At 37.2% G+C, this 26,899-nt stretch overlaps 1 protein-coding gene across 11 annotated transcripts in view; it reads left to right on the forward strand.

The window, feature by feature from the left end:
* Nucleotides 1-1,895: 1,895 nt before the first annotated feature.
* The window catches only part of tle3b (TLE family member 3, transcriptional corepressor b), a 63,816-nt gene continuing 38,812 nt past the window's right edge, over nucleotides 1,896-26,899 (forward strand). For 10 of the 11 annotated variants that reach the window (XM_049470957.1, XM_049470959.1, XM_049470960.1 and 7 more), the window contains exons 1-5: nucleotides 1,896-2,540; nucleotides 4,304-4,424; nucleotides 10,103-10,203; nucleotides 11,707-11,770; nucleotides 18,164-18,208. In XM_049470957.1, the coding sequence (XP_049326914.1) occupies nucleotides 4,401-4,424; nucleotides 10,103-10,203; nucleotides 11,707-11,770; nucleotides 18,164-18,208 (234 nt within the window). In that variant the 5' untranslated portion in view covers nucleotides 1,896-2,540; nucleotides 4,304-4,400. Of the gene's footprint in view, nucleotides 2,541-4,298; nucleotides 4,425-10,102; nucleotides 10,204-11,706; nucleotides 11,771-18,163; nucleotides 18,209-26,899 lie in introns of all 11 variants that reach the window. The other variant, XM_049470958.1, reaches the window with a different exon arrangement.

Genomic DNA, 26,899 nt, shown 5'->3' on the forward strand with positions numbered 1-26,899 from the left:
TATTACAAATGCAGACGTAGAGAAAGAGAGGGAGAAAAAAATCAAACTGATATTTAGCCCCTACTAGCTTTTCCCTCTTTTGTTTTACGCAAGGCTCTTTTTACCACATGGTAGTGACAGATTGTTTGAGCTGGAAGGAAAAGCCATTCGAAGCTAATTAAGCAGCCATTCCAAGCACTATTCGCGGGCAGGAGGCTGAGAGGCGCAGGCATTTGTCAGCGCTCTGCCCCTCGTGGGCTTGATTGACAACGCGGCTCCGTGCCTGACAGGCTCTGCCCTAGTGGACCAATCAGGCGCCGGTATGGAAATGAGGCGCGCCGCGATTGGCTGGAGCGAAATGACGCCGGATTCGAGCCCCACGTGGGGCCGGAGCTCAGCAGCTCCTCGTGATTGGTCGGCTGTTGTCGTTTTTCTCGGGCGCAGACATCATGTTGGGCTCCGGTTGTCGTTGAGCTGACAGCATGAATCAAGTAATGGGGGTTGATTTCACAGATTTTTCCCCCCCTTTTCCTGTTCATTTAGGCTGTACGGCGCGAACAGCCGCAGAGCTGTTTAGTGTATGGATCTGTTTACCTTGATATGTGTGAAATAAACCGATTTGTTGCACACTTTGTCTGTTTTATTATTCTGTGTTTTATATATATATACATACATATATCTGTATTACACTTTGTTTTTTATGCTACTGTAATGCGCCTCTGGCTGTATTTGTGCCTATTAAGCTATATTTATGTAGTTTTCCATTTTTATTACTTTTGTAGTGCTGTAATGTGTGATATGCATCCGTTCCTTTGGGGTTAATCAGGCATCTTTCTTGGATCTTGGATGTATATATTTTAGATAACACCCAACCTTTTTAGCTCGTATTAAGATGCAGAATGTTTGCGTGTTTTACACTTTATTGTGATCCCCTATTTATCTATCCATGCATTCATCATTTTAGGACTATTAATCCTCATGTACACACAAAACATACTCACTTTTAATCTTTTAAACACTCATGAAGCTAAAATCAGCATAATAAGATCTAATAATAAGATCCTAACTCTAGTAAATCCAATTCACTTGATCCATCTAATCCATTTAGAAGAGCTCGATTAGAACCAAGGATCATATTATTAAACGGACCTACCTACCGCAATGTATAGGCCAAAACACATCCCTCACCCCATTTTTTATCACGTTTGTATTGTTTTATTATTTTATTGCATTATTAGTATCATACATGCTTATGTATGTACACACCCAGAACACTAAATCTGAACCTTTTAAAAACTCTCATGAAGCTGATAATGTTATTTCATTTGACTTTTTTTTAAGTCCCATTACAGCATTTTTTTATTATTCTTATTTATATCTTATAAGGTCTTATAGTTAATTGTATCATATCATTCCACCTTAAATCACACAGAAACAGATGTTTGAATTCTGAACTGCTGCTACACCACTTAAGGTGGACCACGAACAATCCACTACCATTTCACCTGATCCATCTAATCCATTCAAAAAGAGCTCGATTAGCACCGGGAATCGCATTAAACCAACCTGGCCAACACGTTTTGAACCCCTAACCCGGCAAAAAAATGTGAATTTCTCAATCCGAATTAATGTCTTAAGACACGCCGCGCGCTCCCGAGCTTTGGTTAGTTAGACTTTGGTGGTTAGACTTCGAACAATCGTCGCTCATGTAAAGCTGTTTGTCTGGCAAGAAAAAAAAAACATGTTCGGATCCAATATGGCGAGCATGAGGTCAGACGCGCGCGGGCCAATCGGAGGGCGAGCCCCACGTGGGCGCACCGTCTTGTGATTGGCTGATGCAGATAAACTCCTTCTTGGAATCTGATTGGCTGTCTGGGGTCGCTCTCTCGCGGCAGTTGTATCCTCGTGTCAGTGGGCAGTCTGTGTGTGGTATAGGACGAGCGGTGGAGGAACTGGGCGAACGCTGTTGCGGGAGATTGATACTTTTTTGAGCTTTGTGTTGATTTTTTTGACCGCATTTCGGATTTGGAGCGTCGGCTCTCACTTTTGCGCGACGGCGGGAGGGGGCTGGACGAAAATTTCCGTATTAATTGTGATTAATACGAAGAAAAACGACCACTTTTGAGGCGGAGAGGCGAGGTTTCTTGCTGCTTTTGTGCTTGGGGGTCTTCGAGAGAAAAAGGAGCAATAAGTGGAGAAAAATCCAGCCTAAAAAAAAAAGAAAACAAAAATCGTGGGGGACTGGGCTTATGTGTTTTTTTATATATTCTTTTCTCTTTTGTTTTGCTTTGCTCTGAACTGAGAGTGAGCTACTGATCGTAAGGACCTAAGGACGAACGGGCGAACGAACGAACGGACGGACGGACAAACGAGTTGGACGGACGACGTTGACGATACAAAGTCCTTTTGCTTTTCAATCCTTTCAGTATCCGCTCTGCTGGAACTATTTATATATTTATCTCTCTATCTGGGAATTCTCCGGGATTTTTGCTTCTACATTCTAAGTGGATTTTTTTTTACATTTTTTATTTTTTCCTTTTCTTGTCGAGGAAGGACAAAAGGTAGCTTGTGCTATTGATTATTGGAACGATCTGCTCGTTATCTTGCGTTATCTGTTACACGGCAAGGCTGCTGATTTAACGTTGGTTAGCTTTTTGTAGGTTGTAATATGTGCTGTAGTCCTGTAGTCCTCTGTTTTACCGTGCGTGGTTGTGGTGGTGTTTTTCACCGCCTTTTGCTTTGCTTGACCTACTACTGTCTTGTAAACTAGGTCTTGTTACCTTGCGTTACTGCTCTCAAAGCATTTAGCGGCTATTGTTCTGCATTGTTCTCCCAATTATACTATTATTTTATAATGCCTAATTTGTTGGTGTTAAACATTTTATATATTAGTGTTTTTTTATGCATTTAGATTAACTTGTGTGCGCATTTGTCTGTGTTTTAAAATGCTATTGTATGTTATTGGCTGTAGACCGTATAAATAAGCACACGGATCTACATCGTGGGAATCTATCTTTTCGGGATTAACGCAAACACGAGTCGCCCTGAGCAGGAAATCTTGTTATTGTGAGAAGGCGAAGAAGGGAAGCCCATCAAAGCTCGTGCTGGTGCTGCTTTGATGCTGTTATTGTTGTCTTTTCAGATTGGGTTTCTCTCGCTTTCACTTCTTTTACACGTTTATATAGCTAAATATTTAGAGAGCTTGAAATGTGGTTTGAAATGTGATTAATAATGTCTGTTGTTGTTATTTCAACGTTGAAACAACGTTGAATCAACATTTAATGTTAAATAGTTGTGCAAAGGTTGAAATGTTAACGTTGAATCAACATAATGTCCACAACCTTCTGCCTTTTGAATCAGCATTTTACATTTAATCGCCATATAATTTCTCAAAACGATTGAATAGAGAAATGAAAAAGTGATTTTACTTCTATTTGCAGTAACTGCTTCTTAATTTAACACCAATTCTTCACTGTAGTGGTCGGTAACTTTCTTTTTACTCAGATTTACTACAGTGATGTAAGTTTATTGTTGCAATCTGTTAACCATAGGCTTTTCTCGTTTCAGTGAGCTATGGTTTATTAAAGGTTGAACGTATGACGTTGAAACAACGTTGCCATATCAATGTTGATTTACTTTTCAAAAATCAACGTTTTAACGTTTTCAATGTTGAAATGCCAGCTGGGTAGGTAATAGGGTAGCTACCCCAGCTGGCATTTCAACGTTGATGTTATGGTTGAATCAACGTTTGGTTTGGTGTTAATTTCGAAAAGGGAATCGTTATATGTTCAATCATTAATAAACCATAATAATAAACCACTAAAACTAACAACAAATCACATGGCTAACAGAGTGTTAACAATAAACTTACATCACTGCAGTAAATCTGACTATAAATAAAGTTACCCACCACTACCAATCTGATTCAACCTCTGATCTCAAAAACCACTAAAACAGTACAACATAGAACAGGAACATTCCCCCCAGTTGTTGCCAAATTTGGTTGTATAGTGATTAAATGTAAAATGCTAATTCGAAAGGCAGAAGGTTAAGGACATTATGTTGATTCATTATGTTTCAACCACATTTAAGGTTGGTTGTGTGCCAGTTGGGTAGTTCTAAGAAATATTTTATCAGAACATAATATACATTCTATTTTATATATGCTATGTCTGTATGTATGCATGGTTAGCCAATAATAAATAAATAAAGAAAATAATAATAATATCCAGTTAGAAATTTTCTTTTAGAATTTCTTTCTTTATTTTATTTTTAAATCTATTTTTTCTGTTTTCTTTTACTGTTCTCCTTTCGTGGAGTGCAGGGCAGGGAGGGGTGGCGGGACATTACTGCTTCTTCCTTACCTGCTCGGATTTATCCTGCAGCAAGACGCCACATCTGCGTGGATCCGTGCGGGCAGGATGTATCCACAGGGCCGGCATCCGGTGAGTAAATCCGGCTTGAGTGTGAACACGGCATTAAAAATCCGAATCATTGCATATTTGCTCAAAGGCATAAATAATGTGTTTTGTGATGTATGTAATTGCTGTAGCTAGCTATAATGCAACATGCTAAAATTGTGTGCAGCTAAAAGCCTAAAAGCTTAAAAACTGAAATATTATAGCCTGATTAGTGCAAATTAGTGCCTACCCCTGTTCATTTATATATCCCCCTTCTCCACACAAACATACAAACACTCCTCGTGCTCACACTTAGCTGTTTAGCTTGTTAGCTTGTTACCATGATAGGAAAATGAAGTTGCATCAAAGTTTAATTTTGCATTCGATGTTATAGTTTTCTATGCATTGTTTGTACTAAACTTTACTTACGTTCTAGTATCTAGTTTGTATTGTATTGTTTTCTTTAGTGCTAATAATTATTCAAATATTAATATTAGTATTTGTAGGATACAAAGCCTCATCCTGACCAATTTAAATATACATTTTAAAAGCATCTTGCTTCAATGTCAGAATTTCAACACTACCTCATGGTTTTGAGGAAATGTTAAATAAACTAGTTTAAAGCTTGTTTTTTTTTCCATCATCAACATTAAAAGATGTAATGGAACCAATACATTTTAGTTTTAGTTTAGAGTTTGTTGTATACAAGCTTTTTCAATGATGTTTAAATAGTGAAATATGCATAAATACTAAACAAAATACAAACTATAGTGTTATGAGGCTTTGTATGTGGCTAAAACCTGAAAAACTAAAATATTATAGCTTAATTAGTGCTAATTAGCTTACCTCTCTTACTTTTTTATACCCCTGCCCTTTCACACATGCATAGGTTATATTCCTCCTTCTCTCTTAGCTTGCTAGCTAATTGCCTTGTCAGTGTAAACACTGAGTTAAACACCTGTCAAAATGGCTTATTTTGCTTATTTTTATTCAGTTGTGGTTTTATTAAGTCTAAACGTAAGTGGAAACCCAAGTTATGTGATAAAATGGTTAAAATGTCTCAAAACAAACCAGTATAAAAAAAAAACAGTATATCTCAAACCACACAAAGGAGGCTAGACAGACTTACACCACATGCGTATGGTGGGTTAGTCAGACAAACTAGCTAGCTAGCTAGCAAGTTAGCTAAAAAAAAAGAATGAAAGAAAGAAGAGGGGGATAAAGATAGAAACTAAGTGCAGGAGGGAAATTTTTATTCCCCCCTTCACACGTGCATAGGTTACTACTCCTGCTCTATTAGCTTACTAGCTAACAACCTTGTCTGTGCAAACACTGAGCTAAACACCAGTCAACATAGCTTATTTAGCTTGTTTTCACTCAGTTGTGGTTTTATCACGTCTAAACTTAAACGGAAACGGAAATAAAATCTGTAATAAAATGGTCTCAAAACAAACCCATATAAACCACCTCAAACCACACAAAGGAGCCTAGAAAGACTTACACCACATGAATATGGTGGGTTAATCAGAACAGTAGCTAGTTAGTTAGCTAAAAAGAAAAGAATTAAAAAAAGGACAGGGGGATAGAGAGAAACTGAGCGCAGAAGGGGAAATTTGTATACCCCCTTCACACAAACATAGGTTACTACTCCTGCTATCCTAGCTTGCTACCTAATTAACTAACTTGTCAAGACTGAGCTAAACACCAGTCAAAATAGCATATCTTGCTTATTTCCACTCAGGTGTGGTTTTATTACCTTACCTAATTTAGTTAGAAACCAGTATATTGTGATAAAATGGTTGAAAAAACAAACCAATATAAACCACCCTAAACCACACAAAGGAGTCTGGACTGACTTACACCACATGAATATGGTCAGAATAACTGTAGCTAGCTAGTAAGCTAAAAAGAAAAGAATGAAGAAAAAACATGGAGATAAAGAGAGAAAAACAGAGAGAAACTAAGTGCAGGAAGGGAATTTTTATCCCCTCTCCTCCTCACTAATAAATAAATTACTAATCCTGCTAGCAAGCTAAGATAGCTAAATAACTGTTACCTTGTCAGTGTAAACATTAAGCTAAACACCAGTCAAAATGGCTTATTTTGCTTATTTTTACTCAGTTGTGTTGTTTTAAGTCTAAACTTAAATTGAAACCAAAATTCTGTGATAAAATGGTTAAAATGTCTCAAAACAAATCAGTATAAACCACACAAAGGAGGCTAGACAGACTTACACCACATGAACATGGTTAGCTAGTTAGCTAGCTAGTTAGCAAAAAGAAAAAATGAAAGAAAGAACAGCAGGATAAAGAGAGAAAGAAACTGAGTGCAGGAGGGGAATTTTTATACCCCCCTTCATGCATACATGGGTTATACTACCCCTGCTCTCCTAGCTTGCTAGCTAATTAACTGTTACCTTGTCAAGATGGCTTATTTTGCTTATTTTCACTCAGTTGTGGTTTTATTACATCTAAACTTGAGTGGAAACCAAAGTTCTGTGATAAAATGGCTAAAATGTCTCAAAACAACTGATATAAACCACCTCAAACCACACAAAGGAGGTAAGACAGACTTACACCACATGAATGTGGTGGCTTAGTCAGAAGAACCGAAACTAGCTAGTTAGCTAAAAAGAAAAGAATAGAGGGGAGGAAAAAAGGAGAAGAGGAGAGAGAAAAAAAAATCTGGTTCGTTTTTTTTTAGTTTTTTTTTCTCCGAGGCCGTTCAGATGCAATGACCCGTCCACGTCTCGGAGAAGGAGGCTGCTGAGTGATGGCGGCTATTCCCCAGCCGTGTTAAAAACGAGCTCCAGGGAAAGGCACGGGCAGCTCAGGCGGCTGATGAAACACAATTTCCCCGAGAATCAGGGAGCATGAAATGTGTTATTGACACCAGCAGCGGTTATTACCATGAGTCATATTCCTCTCGCCTTCTCTCTTAATGTGGTCCACGCTTGCCTAATAGAAAAGGCCAAGTGTTATTGTTTTGGTTAGAGTCGCACTACCGGCCTGTATGTCTAAAATTTAGTAGACACGTGCTCTGGAATTAATAGAGACACTAATAGTGCATATATCTTTCATTTACTGCAGTGTCAACCTATACTTTTTACCTATAGAGTGTATATTGTTGCTGTCCAATGAAAAAAAACAAGCAGCTCTCCATCTCCAAAACTGCAACTTTACACAAAAGAGAGATAACAAACTTCACTTTCAGTTGAAGTCAATGTAAAAAGAGTATATTTCCGGTCATTTTGGATAAATTCTGTTGGTCCATTCATCAATAAACTTTGACATTTGGTTTCTTGACATTATGTAGTAATCTAAAAACGAAAAAATCAAAAATGGAAGTCCTTACTTTGTTTTATAGTTTAGTCTATACAGTCTATAGAAATCTACCATCTGTGTAGGCTACGCTTTAGACATGGTCTAGGAATGTCTGTATAGGTTTTTAGGAGGATTAATACATAGACTAGGTTTGTTTTATAGTAGTTATTAGACAGTCTGCATAGGTTAGGCTTTAGACTAGATGTTAGGATGATATGCATTAGTATGAATACCTGTGATTAGTTGTAAGTTGTACATAGCTGTATATGCTGCACTTGTAAAGGCTTTGTAGGCTTGGGACTAGTTGTATGAATGTCTGTACCATATATATATATATATATATATATATACGTAAGAAATGGGAATGTGTGTGTACTTTAATTTGCTTGAGACTAGACATGAAAATATGTATTTTAGCGTTAAACTTGAGAATGTCTGTTCTAATTTGCTTGAGACTAGACATAAATCTCAATTTTTGGTGTTAAATCTGAAATGATAATGTGTGTTTTAGCTAGGACTTAGACTCGATGCAAGAATGTCTGTATAGATTTTAGACTAGGTATTGAAATATACAGCTCTGGAAGAAATTAAGAGACCACTTCAGTTTCTGAATCAGTTTCTCTGATTTTGCTATTATAGGTTTATGTTTAAGTAAAATGAACATCGCTGTTTTATTCTATAAGCTACGGAAACATTTCTCCCAAGATCCTACTAAAAATATTGTCATTTAGAGCATGTACTTGCAGAAAATGAGAAATGGCTAAAATAACAAAGACACAGAGCTTTCAGACCTCAAATAATGCAAAGAGAACAAGTTAAAATTCATGAAGTTTTAGGAGTTCAGAAATCAATAGTTGGTGGAATTACCCTGATTTTTAATCACAGTTTTCATGCATCTTGGCATCATGTTCTCCTCCACCAGTCTTACACACTGCTTTTGGATAACTTTATGCTGCCACTCCTGGAGCAAACATTCAAGCAGTTCAGCTTGGTTTGGTGGCTTGTGATCATCCATCTTTCTCTTGATTTATATTTCAGAGTTTTCAATTTGGTAAAATCAAAAACTCATCATTTTAAAGTGGTCTCTTATTTATTTTTAGCTGTATTCAGACTTGTAAGAAAGTTTGTATAGATTCTAGATATGGAAATGTGTATTTATAGGCTAGATTTAGGTCTGTTATAGGCGATAGACTAGATTTTAGAATGCCTGTATTGTCTAGGTCTTAGATTATATGGAAAAAGCTTTAGACTAGATATGAAAATCTCCATGTAGGCTTTAGATTAGATGTGGGAATGTCTACATAGGCTATACTTTAGACTGGATAAGACAGGATCTATATTGGCTTTAGATATGGGAATGTCTATAGGCTTTTGACTAGATGTGGGATATCTGTGTAGGCCAGACTTTAGACTAGATATGGGGGTATTTATACAGACTTTAGACTATATGTAGAGTTTCTACCTCTAGTCTGAAGGACATACAGATATTTGTCATAAGCTACCAAGAACAAAATTCCACTGATTGTTCCATTCTGTCACCAGTTTACAAGTACATCAATTCAACACCTCAAAAACTATAAACCAGATTTCGCTGCACTTGTTAAACTTGTTAAAGCCCAAAAACTTAATACTTTGAATTAGGTGTTGTATTGTATTGTACACAATAATATTGCCAACATTTTAAAATATCATGAACAATATTATACCCTGAAATATTGTGGCATATCACCCACCCCTAACTATCACATCAGGGTACTACTTCTTTTTTTTTTTCTGTTTTTTAGCAAAAAAAAAAAATCACACTGTTCTCATCACTTTCCCATTACATATCTACTAGAGATTAAATCTGTCCACTATCATTTATTTTAAACTTTAAATTTTGCATCAAAATTTCATTTTGTTGCAGTAATGTATTCTTGAAGTATATATATTTTTTGTTCAGTGTTTTGTCGTATTGCCAAGAGTATCATTATCGCGAAAATATAATTAAATATAATATTATTTTAGAGCCATATTGCCCACCCATACTTTGTAATAAGTTAATTTAACGTTGTTTTTTACGACAAACGCACGTTTTTGTCACAAATGTGTATTTATTAAATGTCACAGTGATAATAGTGCAGTTATTTACTATGCTTGCTTCTATTTTATTGCCTGATTTTAACCTTTACTTTTACCAGTTATCCGGCCCTCCAAAACACTCCCACTGTATACTGTTTCCCATTCTGTCACAATAAAGTAGATAAATTAAACAATTAAAGATGGTGTCTGGATACTTTTGGACGTGTGCTGTAGCACACAATGAATCAATGCATTTTCAAGTGCAGTTAGATGACATTGTAATAAGATATATGTGCTATAAATTATCGAAAATGAATGTCCTGTGTTTCTGTCCTGCAGGCACCTCATCAGCCTGGTCAGCCCGGGTTCAAATTCACAGTAGCAGAGTCCTGCGACAGGATCAAAGACGAATTTCAGTTCCTGCAAGCTCAGTATCACAGGTAAACACCGCTGACCCCTCCTGCACTGCACGCTTTTAATGATTGCACATTAGTGGCTGCTTTCCCAAACTCCCCTCGAGCTCAAGCCTAGACTAAATAGTGTTTTTAGAGCGAATCACTATTTAGTTCGACACCACGTCCAAGAAACCAGCTCTCAGAGTGTTATTTGAACCACTTTCTGTGGCAGTAGTTTAGCACTCACCATTTCTGGGGTGATTATAATGAAACACTATGAATTGCATTACGGTGAATCCCAGCATTTCACATAAGGGCAGATTCCTGGACAGGGATTAAGCCAATTTAGTTTAAATTAAGCCTTTTTAATGGAGAATCTCTGTTCAAAATGCTGTGGAGTCCAAAGACCAGCCAGCTTTAATCCCTGTCTGAGAAAACTGCCCCATAGTTCCATGTTATGTACATTTGAAGTCAAACGTAGGCCATTTGTCGCTGTTCAGTAGTAAAAAAAAAAAACATTTCAGGGCTTAGCTTTGAATGTAAGTTAATTTAAAATAATATAAAAGACTTCCAAGTATTTGAGATCTAATTCGTCATCCAGAATTTTTTTTACAGACTACAGAGTGGCTCCAAGCTTTACACAATGAAGGAAAAACTAAACAAAAAGAAGGAAATTATACTAAAATAGTCTCATGATATTTCTGGTTATTTTTGCATTAACAATATGGATATACAGCTCTGGAAAAAATGAAGAGACCACTTCAGGTTCTGAATCAGTTTCTCTGATTTTGCTATGTATAGGTATATGTTTAAATAAAATTAACATTTTTGTTTTATTCTTTAAACTACGGACAACATTTTTCCCAAATTCCAAATATAAATCTTGTTATTTAGAGCATTTATTTGCAGAAAATGAGAAATGGCTGAAATAATATAGCAAAAAAGATGCAGAGCTTTCAGACTTCAAGAGTTCAGAATATTTGGTGGAATAGCCCTGGTTTTTATCAGTTTTTTCATGCATCTTGGCATCATGTTCTCCTCCACCAGTCTTACGCACTGCTTTTGGATAACTTTATACCACACCTGGTGCAAAAATTCAAGCAGTTCAGCTTGGTTTGATGGTTTGTGATCATCCATCTTCTTTATATTCTTGATTATATTCCAGAGGTTTTCAATTTGGTAAAATCAAAGAAACTCATCATTTATAAGTGGTCTCTTATTTTTTTTTCTAGAGATGTATATCTTGATATAGAGAAGGTAATAACAAAAAGCTACATGTTCCAAATTTTTGGCAGGAGATGAACCTGAGATGTGATTGGTTGGAGCTAATTGGAACGCAACTTTGGAACACAACAGTCTTTATATCAGTATAAACGATATTGTTTCTTCTCATTTCATATGAAAATATATCAATAATACTTAAAAACTCAGTATATCGCTCACCCCTAGGGATTACTCACTGACAGAATAAAGCCTTGATATGATGATGATGATGATGATATGACCTAATCCTAATATCCTAACCCATCTTTTCTCATTTCTTTTTAGTCTTAAAGTGGAATACGACAAACTGGCCAACGAGAAGACAGAGATGCAGCGTCACTATGTCATGGTGAGGGCCGGATGTGCTGTTTTTTGTTTTGCTATCAGTGATCTTCTATCTCCACCGTGTCCCTCAAAACATCAGAGCCGCCAGCCAGCAGATACGCAGGCTAATGTTTAGTGTTTACTGCCCCTGTTTATCAGGCTGATAGTGTTTGCACTGATAACTGCAGAGTATCACAGTCGTGATTAGAGGTGTGTGTGTGTGTGTGTGTTGTGAAATGGCAGGGGGTAGGTTGGGTTCAGATGTCCAGTGTTTGGGGCAGGGTGTAATAGGTTGTTCTGAGATGTGTGTGTGTGTGTGTGTGTGTGTGTTGTGAAATGGCAGGGGGTAGGTTAGGTTCAGATGTCCAGTGTTTGGGGCAGGGTGTAATAGGTTGTTCTGAGATTGTGTGTGTGTGTGTGTGTGTGTTTGTTATTCCCTCTATACAGAGTGTTCTGCAGGGTTGTGTGCTGTCTGGCAGGCTTTCAGATCCTTTTTAGTCTGTATTAGTAATAGTTGTAGTTTGCTGGTTTATGGTGAAATTAGCTCTGGGTAGGCTAATATAATAATGTAATATTGTAGGCTAATACAGTGATCTAATGTAGGACTTCACTTAATCATATTGTGACACATTTCTTTCCTTTTCATATTGACTACATACTAGTGCATCTCTAAAAGTGAAACTCATATATTATATAGATGTATTGCACACAGAGTGATCTATTTTAAGCATTTATTTATTTTATTGTTGATGATTATGAATCGTACACCCAATGAAAACCCAAAAAACAGTGTCTCAGAAAATTAGAATATTTTACCAAGAGCAATCAGTACTTTTGGCAGTGTGGTAAGTGTGCCAAGTCCTGCTGGAAAATAAAATCCGCATCTTCATGAAAGTAGGAGATGGCATGTTTCTCCAAACCATCACTGATCATCAGTAAATTTTACATTTCATTTGTAAATCAAGGGAGCAGAGTCTGGAGGAAGAGTGGAGAGACACACAGTCCAAACTGCTTGAGGTCTAGTGTGAAGTTTCCACCAATCAGTTATGATTTGGAGAGACATGTCCATCATCTGCTGGTGTTGATCCACTGTGTTTTATTATTAAGTCTAAAGTCAGTGCAGCTTCAACTAGGAGATTTTATGGAGATGTGGATTTAATTTTCCGGCAGGATTTAGCACACTGCCCACACTGCCAAAAGTACCAATTGGTCTTATTAATAAATATTGTATATTGTGAAAATATGTCTAAATATCATTTTTCAGAATCATCATTGCAAATCTTGATGATGAGCATTTTTTTTAAATAAATTGTGAATTAAACCATTTAAAGAAAAAACACTACTGCTTTTAATTTCCATGAGAAACTTACCAGAAGCAGATTATATTTACCTAATATTATTTATTTAATTCCAAATTTTAAAGTATATTACTCATACTGTGACACAAAACGAAATTGCAATGTTATTGGTGCTCCCATAACATTTTAATAAACATACTCTATATACAGTATTATTTATACTATTATTAAACTATGAAACTATTTTACTATTAATCCAGTAACTGTTGTTTTTTCAGCTTATTATCTTATTATACTATTTGAGATACAAATTTTACTTTACCTAAATAAAACCTACAACGTTTAAAAATAACCAATAAATACCAGAAATTATAAGCACATAATGAGTCGGTGGAAGTTTAAAAAAAGAAACTTAATATCTGTAATCAATATCAGAAGAGTAAAACTGGTATCAGTGCATCCCTAGCTGTTCTCAGCACTATGAAGCATTAACTTAAAGCTATTTAATCAGTATATTTTTTAAGAGTTTTGCACTGTTTTCTAGAAGTTCTATATAAATATACACACAGAGAAATACAATACGTAAATGTGAACTGAGCTGCCCTCCTCTCCCACCCTGCTGTTTCAGGACCGATTGATTCAGTAATAGGTCACCGTTCAGGCTTGTTTGGGTGCTCGGTTTCTGGAAACTCTGAACCCGAGCATGTGAGCGTAGCGCGAAAGCTGGCGAGAGGAAAGGCAGTTCCTGCAGGCTGCGCTGTGATGTAAGAGCAGGAACTGTGTTAACCAGCCTCTCTTATCTTATTTGGACATGCTGGGATTGACTTGACATTCCGGTACTTTTGTTAAATATTATTTTTTCATAGTAAGGCAGGTCAGGCAGATAAGGAGGGCAGTGCTAGATAAACAGAGCGAATCACTCCGGGTTGGTGGAGGTGGAGAGTTCATCCAGACGTGGGGAGGAAAATCAGCTGATGTGAGTGGCTGTGGCCGACGGTCAATCCACTCACTCTATTACAGATTACAGATTAGGCACAGCCAGCTCTATAGCTGATACTGAGTCGAGTTCGACGTCACTGCTGTAGCCGTAGCAGCCAGGGCTGTGGGGGAAATATCGATATATTAAAAAACAAAAAATCACAATATTTCGTTTTGGACTATTTTAAATATTAGTCGACATTAGAGCTGCGCGATATATTGTTTTAATCAAACACGTCATGTTGCAATGTTTTGATTCTTGACACAAGAAGTAGATACACAGCGCTGTCTCTGTGTCTGTGTGAGTGACAGGCTGCTGCTGCCTGAGAAGCACAAGGGGGAGGGTTAGTGGCTAGGAGTAAACACGAGGTAACCGCATGGCCTTCATCCACATGGTTGGGCACGTGCTCATGTTAAGCTGTGCACCTCAGTCCAGCACAGTTTTGCAGCTTAGATATTTCCCGTTAGAGCTGAATTCACGCTTATAATCCCAGAAAAAATGAGGGTTATGTGCAGAAAATGCTTTTTTGATGTACAACAGACTGCTAGATTTGTGTCAATGCATACATTTAATAGTTTTATAACTTTTAATTAATAATAGCTAGGTATTATAAATTAAATATAAACAAGTCAACACACTGACTCATTCACATTAATAAGCTATTAATGCCAAGTAAACACAGTAGCTAATATTGAGGTTATGTCCATATATCCTATAAGTCGTATTTATTGTTATAACGACAGGCCTAATCTCACAGCTCCTCCTCTCTTTTTTTGCACACATGCATGTGGGAGCAGGACTGTATCATGTGGTCGGTGTATTGTGCAGATATTGCATTAGCTTTGTGCTAGAATGCGTAAGCCTGGCCTTATCAGTGTTCTGGTATGGTTGAAATACCATAAGACTGTGTGATAAAAGCTCTTACGCTCAGCTCGGGGACTTTGATGAGATCAGAGGAGTATCAGGTGAGGCGAGATTAGGTTTAAGTGCGGTCACCTTATGGGAAAGCATGTGACTCATTAACTAAACCAACAACTTTTGTTTATGTTCAGACAGACAGTGACTCAAACCGAGACTGACACAGCAGAGCCACAGTTACGCCTGTTACAGTAATATCATGTTTATTTGTCTGATATGGAGTAATATGCTGTGAGCCTGCACACTTTACTTTAGCTTATAATTCATATTAGTAATGTTTACTGAAAACCTGAGTTAATTAAACTGAAAACTAACTAAAATATTATTATGCCTCAACTGTAAGTTAATATAATGAATGTTTTTTTTCTTATTATTGTTTTACTTTATATTTTACTATCAGGTGAACAAAATAGATTTGTGTTTAGTTTCCTTTTACATTTACTCTGGCAGCAGAACGTGGATGAGAATTGACTTGCTGGAATTGTGGATGGGAGCATACATTTATTAAATGTATTGTGATGTGCATCAGTTTCAACAGATTGTTTCCAAAATAATACAACGCCATATTAATAATAAAAAAAAAACCAAGTACCTAATTTTAAGCAGCAGTGAGACAAGACAACTTGCACATGAACAAAAGTCAAAAAAAGTTCATTATATAATAGAGCATGAATAGTAGAGCATCAATAGTATATCGTCAGTAATAGAGCATCAGTAGTATAACGTGAATAGTAGAGTGTCAACAGTAGAGCATCAGTAGTATAGAGTGAATAATATAGAATGAAGTGTCAATAGTATATAGTCAGTAACAGAGCATCAGTAGTATAGAGCGAACAGTATAAAGTGAATAGTAGAGCATCAAAAGTATATTGTCAGTAATAGAGCATCAGTAGTATAGCGTGAATAGTAGAGTGTCAATAGTACAGCATCAGTAGTATAGAGTGAATAATATAGAGTGAATAGTATAGTGTCAATAGTTATAGTCAGTAGTAAAGCATTAGTAGTATAGAGTGAATAGTAGAGCGTCAGTAGTATAGCGTCAGTAGCAGAGAGTCAATGGTATAGCATCAGTAGTGGATCGTCAGTAGGATAGAGTGAATAGTAGAGCATGAATAGTATAGTGTCAATAGTATATTAGCAGTTATAGAGCATCAGTAGTATAGAGTGAATAGTAGAGCATCAATAGTTAAGTGAATAGTACAGTGTCAATAGAATAGAGTGAATAGTAGAGCGTCAGTAGTAAACGTCAATAGTATAGAGTGAATAATAGTGTCAATAGTAGAGCGTCAGTAATAGAGCATAAGTAGTATAGAGTGAATAGTATAAAGTGAAAAGTAGAGCATCAGTAGTATAGAGTGAATAGTATAGTGTCAATAGTATATAGTCAGTAATAGAGCATCAGTAGTATAGAGTGAATAGTATAAAGTGAAAAGTAGAGCATCAGTAGTATAGAGTGAATAGTATAGTGTCAATAGTATATAGTCAGTAATAGAGCATCAGTAGTATAGAGTGAATAATATAGATTGAATGGTATAGTGTCAATAGTATGTAGTCAGTAATAGAGCATTAGTATTATAGAGTGAATAGTAGAGCGTCAGTAATAGAGCATAAGTAGTATAGAGTGAATAGTATAAAGTGAAAAGTAGAGCATCAGTAGTATAGAGTGAATAGTATAGTGTCAATAGTATATAGTCAGTAATAGAGCATCAGTAGTATAGAGTGAATAATATAGATTGAATGGTATAGTGTCAATAGTATGTAGTCAGTAATAGAGCATTAGTATTATAGAGTGAATAGTAGAGCGTCAATAGTATAGCATCAGTAGTGCAGTATAAATAGTAGAGCATCAGTAGTGCAGTATAAACAGTAGAGCATCAGTGGTGTAGAGTAAATAGTAGAGCGTCAATAGTATAGAGTGAATAGTATAGTGTCAATAGTAGAGCGTCAGTAATAGAGCGTAAGTAGTATAGAGTGAATAGTATAAAGTGAAAAGTAGAGCATCAGTAGTATAGAGTGAATAATATAGATTGAATGGTATAGTGTCAATAGTATGTAGTCAGCAATAGAACATTAGTATTATAGAGTGAATAGTAGAGTGTCAATAGTATAGCGTCAATAATAGAGCCTCGATAGTATAGCATCAGTAGTATAGAATGAATAGTAGTGTGAATAGTATAGTGTCATTAGTATATCAGCAGTAATGGAGCATCAGTAGTATAGAATGAATAGTAGTGTGAATAGTATAGTGTCATTAGTATATCAGCAGTAATGGAGCATCAGTAGTATAGAATGAATAGTAGTGTGAATAGTATAGTGTCATTAGTATATCAGCAGTAATGGAGCATCAGTAGTATAGAATGAATAGTAGTGTGAATAGTATAGTGTCATTAGTATATCAGCAGTAATGGAGCATCAGTAGTATAGAGTGAATAATAGAGCATCAATAGTTTAGAGTTTGTAGTACAGCGTCTATACAATAGAATGAATAGTAGAGCGTCAGTAGTACAGCTTCAATAGTATAGAGCGTCAGTAGTCGAGTGTCAATAGTATATAAAAATAGTCAGCAGCTCAAAATTGTAACTTGCTCTTACAGCTTACAACATAGGTAAACTAGTAGATCATACATTATGATTAACTGGCCTCCTAGGTAGCCTGGGGAGAATGACTACACACTGACAGTGAGTGTCAAACTGATACTCAGTGGAAAACAGATGCCAGTGAAAACGAAGCTGCAGATTCAACAGACTAAACCCGAATATTATGAGTTGATTCAACTCAAACATCTTGTTTGAATGTATATGTGGCCACAAGTGTGTAACCTGAATGCAATAAAGTCCTCAAAGCTACTAAAAAGCTACCTCTAAAGTAAGCTTTAAAAAATACACTTGATATCAGAAAAAGCTATGAATGAGCAGGTGTCCGATTACTTCTGTCCATATTATATATGCGCCTCTCAGTGTACCACAAAGATTCATCAGATACAGCAGAAAATAGCACTCGTTTTTATGACCTGCCATAAGGCCATCCACTCCAGCAACCTTAAGTGTTTATGCTACGCTACGCTGCGCTGAAGTGTGTTAGTGAAAGTGTCCTTTGTATTTTATACGCTGTGCGAGTTGCTGTTTCATTTACTGAGAGCGAGATGATCGTGGTTGAGTTCTGAGCTGAAACTTGATTTGCTTGCCTCCATCTTTATCTATTTCTTCTCGTTTTTCTCTTGCAGTACTACGAGATGTCCTATGGGCTCAATATTGAAATGCACAAACAGGTATGTGACGCTTTTAATGCTGTTTTTCTTTAGTCATTTTATAGTTTGTGTTTGTTTAGAGCTGCATGTTGTTTTTCATTTATCTCTTTTAGAATGTGTTCAGTATTAGGGCTGTAAAACAAGTCAATATATCAAAGTTTTGCAGTATTTTATTTTGCAGTACTGTATCGATTCTTAAAAACATAGCATTGATTTACATGTAACGATTGACAGCGGGGTTGTACTCAGTTGTTAGATCCAACTGATCTGATTGGATTTTTTTTTTCCGCTTACATAAATATGATCGTGTTTTTCATACTATAACAGTTTTCCTGAGTTTGCGTTAATTTAAATACCTTGCGATATAACTTCTAGCATAAAGCATCACAATATATTGAATCATAAATGTTGTATTGTATAATATCGGCAAGTCCTAGCCAATATACAGCTCTGGAAAGAATTAAGAGACCACTTCAGTTTCTGAATCAGTTTCTCTGATTTTGCTATTTATAGGTATATTTTGTATGTTTGAGTAAAATGAACATTGTTGTTTTATTCTATAAACTACAGCCAACATTTCTCCCCAAATTCTAAATAAAAATATTGTAATTTAGAGCATTTATTTGCAGAAAATGAGAAATGGCTGAAATGACAAAAAAGATGCAGAGCTTTCAGACCGCAAATAATGCAAAGAAAATAATGAAAGTTCATATTTATAAAGTTTTAAGAGTTCAGAAATCAATATTTGGTGGAATAACCCTGGTTTTTAATCAGTTTTCATGCATCTTGGCATCATGTTCTCCTCCACCAGTCTTACACACTGCTTTTGGATAACTTTATGCTGCTTTACTCCTGATGCAAAAATTCAAGCAGTTCAGCTTGGTATGACAGCTTGTGATCACCCATCTTCCTCTTGATTATATTCCAGAGGTTTTCAATTTGGTAAAATCAAAAACTTTTTTTATTTTTTTTTTCCACTGCTGTATATTGAAAACAAAGAATCACAGTATTGTGTGTGATATCATTGTGATATCATTATCCTTATCTTGAGATGCCCTGTGTTTTTTGACCTCTATCCAGAATGCCATGTCGTGCCCCATTATGTAGGTGGCATACATAGAAATACATACATAAATTATTAATAAGCCAATAAGTAAAGCATGCAGCTCAGGCATCATCCATTTTTATAACCTCATGTTGTGTTCAGAGCACCGATGCACACAGCTTGACATCCTGCCAGGCTGCTTCCCTCCAACACGTACTGTGCATTGGTTGTTGTGGTGGGTCTGAATATGATCTGACTAACATGCAGAGTTCTGGCACTGTGACAGCACCGCATAAACAAGAGCAAGAGCCGCAGAGAGGAGAAGAGCAGCCATACCAGATAAATCACACGACATCAGCAGCTCTGAGTGGGATGTAGGTCTCCAGAAAGATGCTACATGCCGATATTGCACTTGCTTTGCGGGGAGGCCAAAAATAGGGTTTTGAAATAAATTTACAGTGCAAGGAAGATTATTTGCCTTAGCAGTGATGGTGTTTTTATCAATCCTGGTGCTGGAGACCCACTGACATGCAGTTTTAAGTGTTTTTACCACATCTTCCAGCTCAACTAATTCAACTACCTAGCTCATTAGCTGCTCAATATTGAGTTAAAGTGTGTGAGGGTGTGTCAAAAATTAGCAGAAAGGTGGACATAGATTATTTTAATAATCGACTAATCTGTTGATAATTTTTTCGATAAATAATAATAGAAACAGCTAAACATTAGATTTAAAAGGCATTTAAATTTCTAGATGTTGTTTAAGAATGGAATGTACTGATATTTAGTGAGTAAAAGCCCTGTGTAATGCGGTACTGTTACAAATGATCGATTAGTTGACAATAAAATCGATTTTGTCGACTAATCGTTGCAGACCTACTTGAGAAGAGAACTGTTTTTAGGGCCACAGATTTGCTCAGTGGGATGGCTTAAAGTGGTGGAAGTTCACTGATTGGCTAGAATATGGGTGGGGCCCATAGCCAGCATGCTAATTACCTACTGTATATTGGATCAGGTTGGTAGTGATATCGAATGAGATCCATAATAGAGCATGCTAACACTACAATACTGATATCGGACAAGACCCGTAGCCAGCATATATTACACGGCGGTATCTCGGTTCATCAATTTAAAACCAGTATACATTTTTTTTTTAGATACTGCCATACTGCTAGAGGTGCTGCGGAGCGCTGTGTAGAACGGCACCGCCAAAGAAGCACACTGACACAGCTCAGTTAGCATAACAAGCTAACATCCTGGAGTTACGGTAGCTCAGCTTATTCCTGCCTGGAGAGAAATGAGGACATCACTTTTATCTTGAGGAGCTCCTGCTGCTGTTCCTCACTGTATGAGTGTTTTATCTGTATGTTTTTTTTTTCCCTAAATAAGTTATTTTCCCTAAATAGCCAAAGCTAACTTTTATATCAAGTATTACAAAGTTCGAGACTGAGAAATGAGAGACTTTTAAAGACTCTTCCTTCCAGAAATCACAAGTTTCAATAAATTCATTTACATTTGCCCCAGTTAACGCCACTTAACTGCAACACTCAGTCAACCAGACAGGGAATTGAACCCCAGTTCCGCCCACATGATATGATGGCTCACTGGCAGGTAGTGGTGTTATCCACTGCGCCACACCAACCACCAATCACTGTAATAGAAAACAGCTGAAAACTGTGATTTGGGAAATCTGCTAGTCATGCTGTATGTGTGTGACAGATCACTCCTCCTGGTTGTTAATGTCCTGAAAGGCTCTGTCTCTCTCTCTCGTCTCTCTATCTGAGGGAGCGGTGAGTAAACAGGTTAATCGACTGGCCGCTTCTGGACTCCTGTTTTGTTTATCAATAAAAGCCCTGAGTGACCGAGCTCCAGTACATCCGTTATTCATCCAGCTGTGAGCCTCACGTTTCAAACCGGCTGTGTTTCTTCAGGATTTAGGTTTTGTTTGTGAAAAATCTGCTTTTTTTGCTTCTATGTTGAATCTCTTTGGCTTGTACATTGATGTACTTTTGCCCTTTCGCGTTGGTAGCAGTTTGTTGTACAGTGTCAAACCCCACATTAGCAGGTCTGAGATTACTAAATAACTGCGCTCCGTTTGAGGCGAATGTGTGATGATTTAAGCAGAAAGTTTAGTCATTGTTAATTGGTGAGGTATAAGCTTGCTTTTCTTGCCAGCCTTGTAGTTGTATTGTTGCAAACTCTGTAAGATGCAGTATTCATAAACTAACACTGTTAATTTCATGCAAAACCTTATATATTTACACTGACACTCTCCAGAATCACTTTATTAAATGCGTTTTTATTTTTGTATTGACTGCCATTGAATGTTTAAAAGACTTTACCTTTAAGATAGCTTCTTAAATGCTGACTTTTTTGTAGATGACAAGGCTCTTGTTTGGAGACTGTGATGATATCTTGGTTGAGTGGTTGATTAACTGATCAATTTGACTCTAATATCCTGCCACATCTTTTTATGAGATACTACTTAGTCCCATGCCTCAGGCTTTGCTCAAACTCCGATCATTAATGTTGTCTTGCCATTAGTTTGCTGGCCACTGTGCAGCCTTTCTCACAAGATCCTAGGTAACTTGTCAAACACACAGATTACAGTCCAATATACTCGACTCTGAAAGGCAAAAGAGTTAGTTATTGTGGTTAGCGGCTAATGCTAATGCTGCTGCACCCAGCCTTAGTGCTGGAGAAACCTCACTGGTACCTGACTGGTGGAACTCATACAATGCATCAATTTTTGGGAAAATTAAAGGATTTTAAGTGCACCTTATTTAAGATATATTGGAAAGTATACGACAATCAAACTGGCTGAATGATTGGTATAATTATTTTATTTATCATTATATCCGTGGCATAAAACTGTCTTAAAATGACTAATATTGTTTATCATAGTACTTTCTAGGAAAGCATATTTTCCAATTTAAAATACTTTTTATTTATTTATTTATTTTTTTGGTTCTCATATCTCTGTACGTTTGGCCTAAAAGAGAGCAGTTGAATTTCTTGCAGTAGTGCTGTAACTACTCCACACCTGCACTGCGTTTTAAAGAAATAAATGATGACTAAAGGTAGAAAAGTGTCTGATATTTCTGTTTCAGTCTGAAAGACGGCGTGGATGTCTCCTCGTTCCGGCCTGGTCCAGTTGTCCGTTAGAGCCCGAGGCGAGTTAGGATGGCCAGGCGAGTAGCAGGGCGTCATTAGGGAGGGAGCAGACGGTCGTTAAGGAGGAGGGCAGTGGGGCGAGTGTCAGTACGGGACTTTAATTATCGTGCCTCATTAGGCTGCCCTGCGACGGCGGCACCCTGCTGCTCTAAAGCAGAGAAAGGCTTTCTGTCTCACTCCTATTTTCTCCTTTTTCTTTCTTTTTTTTCTGTCTTGCTAGCTGTGCTTAGAAGGTTATGGGTGTGTTTGTTTGTGTGGGTTTGTTTGTGGGTGGGTGTTTTCTGTCAGTGTAAATGATTAAAAATAATAAAATTTAGACTGATCTAGACCATTCTTGGTCATATTTAGTGAGCTACACATATACAAAAGTAGTGTGAAATGCAACATGGCACAGTTGGTACAGTTGTAGAGGTTCCTAATCATGTCCGACTGTAATCCCTGTTGTTGGAGCTTCCAATACATTTTCCCATACATTTACATTCAGGGGGAAATCTGATGATGTGGCTGTTTAGGGCATAGTATCTTGCTAGCATTTAAACGGCAAGCTCTTGAGGTTGCAGCAGTATCTGGACTAGCATTGTCTTGCTGGAAAAGCGCACCTAAATGTGCGTTCAGAAAAGGAAGGACCACTGGTTGTCGTGATTTGACAAAGCAAATAGAGAGAGAGAGAGAGAGAGAGAGAGAGAGAGAGAGAGAGATTAGTCTTTCTCCTATTTCCTCTTTTTACTTTCTTATTTTCTGTTTTGCTAGCTTTGCTTAGAAGGTTATGGTTGTGTTTGTTTGTGGGTGGGTGTTTTTTGTCTGTGTGAATTATTAAAAATAATAAAATGTAGACTGGTCTGTAGGGGCGGGCAATATTATATTGTATACGATATATTGTGATACAGAAATATTGTAATATTAAAAGTCCATATCGTGATAATAGAGATGTTCTGTCTTAAAAGTAGTCTTATTATTTACTGTGAAGCTTTAGGTGTATTTATTGTATAATTGTTTTAGTTTGCAGTTTATATGCATGCACTAAATATTCTGCAATATTTTTTGCTGCATTATATTATTTTATGCTATATTATTTATTTTCCCACATTATGATTATTCTGTTATACTATTATTCTATATGCCGGAAATTAATTAATTATTTTTCTGTTTTCCTATATCACCAAGTATATCATTATCGCAAAAATACCCCAAAATATCGTGATATTATACACCCCTACTGGTCTGGACCATTCTTGGTCATATTTATTGAGCTACACATATACAGAAGTAGCATGGAATGCATAATGCCAGACTTCTCAGAATGGAGTTGTAGAGGTTCCTAATCAAGTCCTGCCATAATCTATGCTGATGGGGTATTTTCTCCATACATTTATATTCAGGGGAAAATCTGGTGTCTAGTATCTTGGTTAGTTGTTTAGTTGGTTAGTTAGTTGCTGGGTGTTTTCTGGATTGTTCACAGGGCCTTCTCCAGCTTGTCAGTATAAATTATTTAAATATTTAGACAGGTCTAGACTATCCTTGGTTGTATTTATTGAGCCACAAACACACTGTTAGCATACAGAGCGTCAATTACATTTTCCCTACACATTTTTATTCTGGGGAAATCTGGTGATGCGGCTGTCCATGGCATAGGATCTTATTTGCGTCCTTAGTGTGCATTCAGAAAAGGCAACACCCCTGGTTGTCATGATTGCCAAAGCAAAGAGAGTTTTGTCCTAGTATTTGTCCTAGCATAAAATTAGAGCTTAGATCAGGCCCAAAAAATCCAACCTGATCTGGCCCGAGCCCATGCACTGTCATTATGAGTCATTAAGAGTCTGAACATTGCAACACTGAAGAAGCATAGCCAAAGTGCAAAAACACAAAAAAACAGCAATACAGCTATGTACTAGCTTTTATACAAAATAAAAATAAAATAAAATGGCATTAAAAAAAAAATCAGATGCCTACATCACAGACCGTTATCTCGGGCTCTGGCAGAGAATCTAAACTCTTCATCCAATAGCATCCTGAACATTGTCTTCAAGACTAGCTCTTGCTTAAGTCAGCAGTGTGTGGAAAAGCATTATCCTGTTGAAAGAGTGCACCAGTGTGAGTGCGAGTTCAGAAAAGGTCTTTTTCTTTATTTATTCTCTTTCTTCCCAGCTATGCTTAGAAGGTTGTGTAGATGTGTATGTCTGAGTCTGTGTGGGTTTGTTTCTGGGTTCTTTGTTTCTGAGCTCAGCTCAAACAGAATAGAGAGATTCCTCTAATGAAGCAGAGGGAGGTGTAGAGAGAGAGAACAAAAAAAAAACGAGGCGGTTGAGAAAGAGGGAGAGAGGGCGAGAGAGCTTGTTCAGATGAATAATTAATTCAGGATTCCAGGAATTGTTTGCCAAGGTGATGATGGTCGACTTGTCCACAAGCCAAAGTAAACTGACTCGGAGTGTGGCAGTCTTCCTTCAAGTGTGTCGGTGTGTGTATGCGGTGTGTGTGTGTGTGTGTGTGTGTGTAAGCGGCTACAGAATGCACTCATGCTCATAGTTGGTCTGTAAGTTGTTGCTAGAATTCAAGCAGACACTTCTCAGGCTGTTGACCCTCTGACTGAGGGCAGCGGCAGGCCGTTCCAGGGTGGTGTGTGTGTGTGTATAATATGTGTGTGTGTGTGTGGGGAGTGCTGCGTCGGTGGAAAGGGAGCCCTGCTCTGTAGAGCCAAGAGCACTGCAGCCACTCTTTAGGTTACCTAATTGAAAGCTCGCTAATTTGCTGAGGAGGTTTTGAACCGTGTGGTAACGTTCTTGCAGGGGGGTGGAGAAACCGTGACCCAGCTGTGTGCTCGCATGGGCTTTTTACTGTGTGCCAATGCTGTGTCCAAACTATCTGTTCAACTCATCTTATACACCCGTCGTTAAAGAAATAGTTTGTTAAAGAAATAGTGAAAATTGGTGCACCTAGAAGGAAGCATTACGGATCATATTACATTACTATTCAGGAAGATGATGAAGAGAAGTTACTATGAACGATACATTATTATGCATTTTGATGTAGAGACATAGAGTGGAACACAATGTGCTAGGTGTTTTGACATGGAGTTGTAGAGGTTCCTCATGGTGTCCTATGTAGGGGTGGATAATATGGCCCTAAAAACATACCATTGCAATAACATTGAAAAAAAAAACATTGACATATAAAAAAAGGTACATTTCAAGAATATACTACTGCAATAAGGGTTAACCACTAATAAGGTTTTATATAATATAATTACTGTCATTTCTGGGCTATAAGCTGCTACTTTTTTTTTCCACACACAATTTGAACATTGCAGCTTCTTTAACTGTGCGGCTATATATGTTTTTATTTATTTATTAATTTTTTTTGTTTGTTTTGTTTTATTTTGGTTTACGGGCTAACGAGTTTTTGTGATCAAATCTGCATAAACAGTTTACTTCTTTTTATCCAATCAGGACATTGGGATCAAACGAGACACTACAACACTGCTGTCTTGTGGCTTTAACACAACAATACACCAATAAACCACTGGCTGACATCAGTCTTTGTATGTTAATCTGATCGTTATTAATCAATACTGTGATTTTGAAAATCGATACAGCATAGTAAAACTAGTATTATTATTATTATTATTATTATTATTATTATTATTATTAACATTTACATTTTTTTTCAAGTTCATTCCTATTACAGAGGTGGACCAACATAGTGTTAGGAGTCTTGCCCAATGATTCTTATTGGTGTAGCGCAGCATTCAGTCACCCAGAGTGGCAATTGAACCCCAGTCTCCCACATCATGGGGTAGCTCACTGGCAGGCGAGCAATGTTATCCACTGTGCCACACCAACCACAATCGCAGTATTATTATTTTATTTATTTATTTATTTTCATGTTTTTTTTTAAATTATTATTATTAACAATAACGAAGCAGCAAAGGCAGAAGAGTTTAATTAGAAAGTGATGAGGTGTGCATGTCTAAGGTTTCAGCAGCATCTGGGCCGGTGCTCTGCTACCTGACCCGGTCCGGTGGGGCTGTGGCCCTTGGCCCCGATCCCAGGAGATCAGAGCTCAGAGAAACACAGACATCAATAAACAGTTAGAGCAGGATTTGCTGCACGTTAACAATGGCCCAAGGAGAGAAGCCATCTCCCCCCCTACCTGCTCAGCATCACCGCTCAATACAGCCTTCCTGCCTCGGGCCAGGGGGATTAGACTAAGAGAGGGGCGGGGCTTAGGGGAGGGAGGGAAGGAGTGAGTGGGTTATTTAGTGTGTGTGTGTTTGGGCTCATCCTCCATTTTTATGGATTTATTTAAAACCTGTATATTTGGGTTTAAAGTGCTATGTTGCATGGATGTTCACATTGTGCTTCAAAACACTTAAAAAAAAAAACTTTTAATCATGGTAGTATGTTTGTTTGTACTTTTAAAAAGCCCCATATTTTATTTAGATAAGTGACTGTACACTATATTGCCTATAAAAGTGTCCTGCACTGATCTGTATTGCTGCA

Source organism: Astyanax mexicanus, chromosome 23, assembly GCF_023375975.1.
Source record: "Astyanax mexicanus isolate ESR-SI-001 chromosome 23, AstMex3_surface, whole genome shotgun sequence".
Lineage (NCBI taxonomy): Eukaryota > Metazoa > Chordata > Actinopteri > Characiformes > Acestrorhamphidae > Astyanax > Astyanax mexicanus.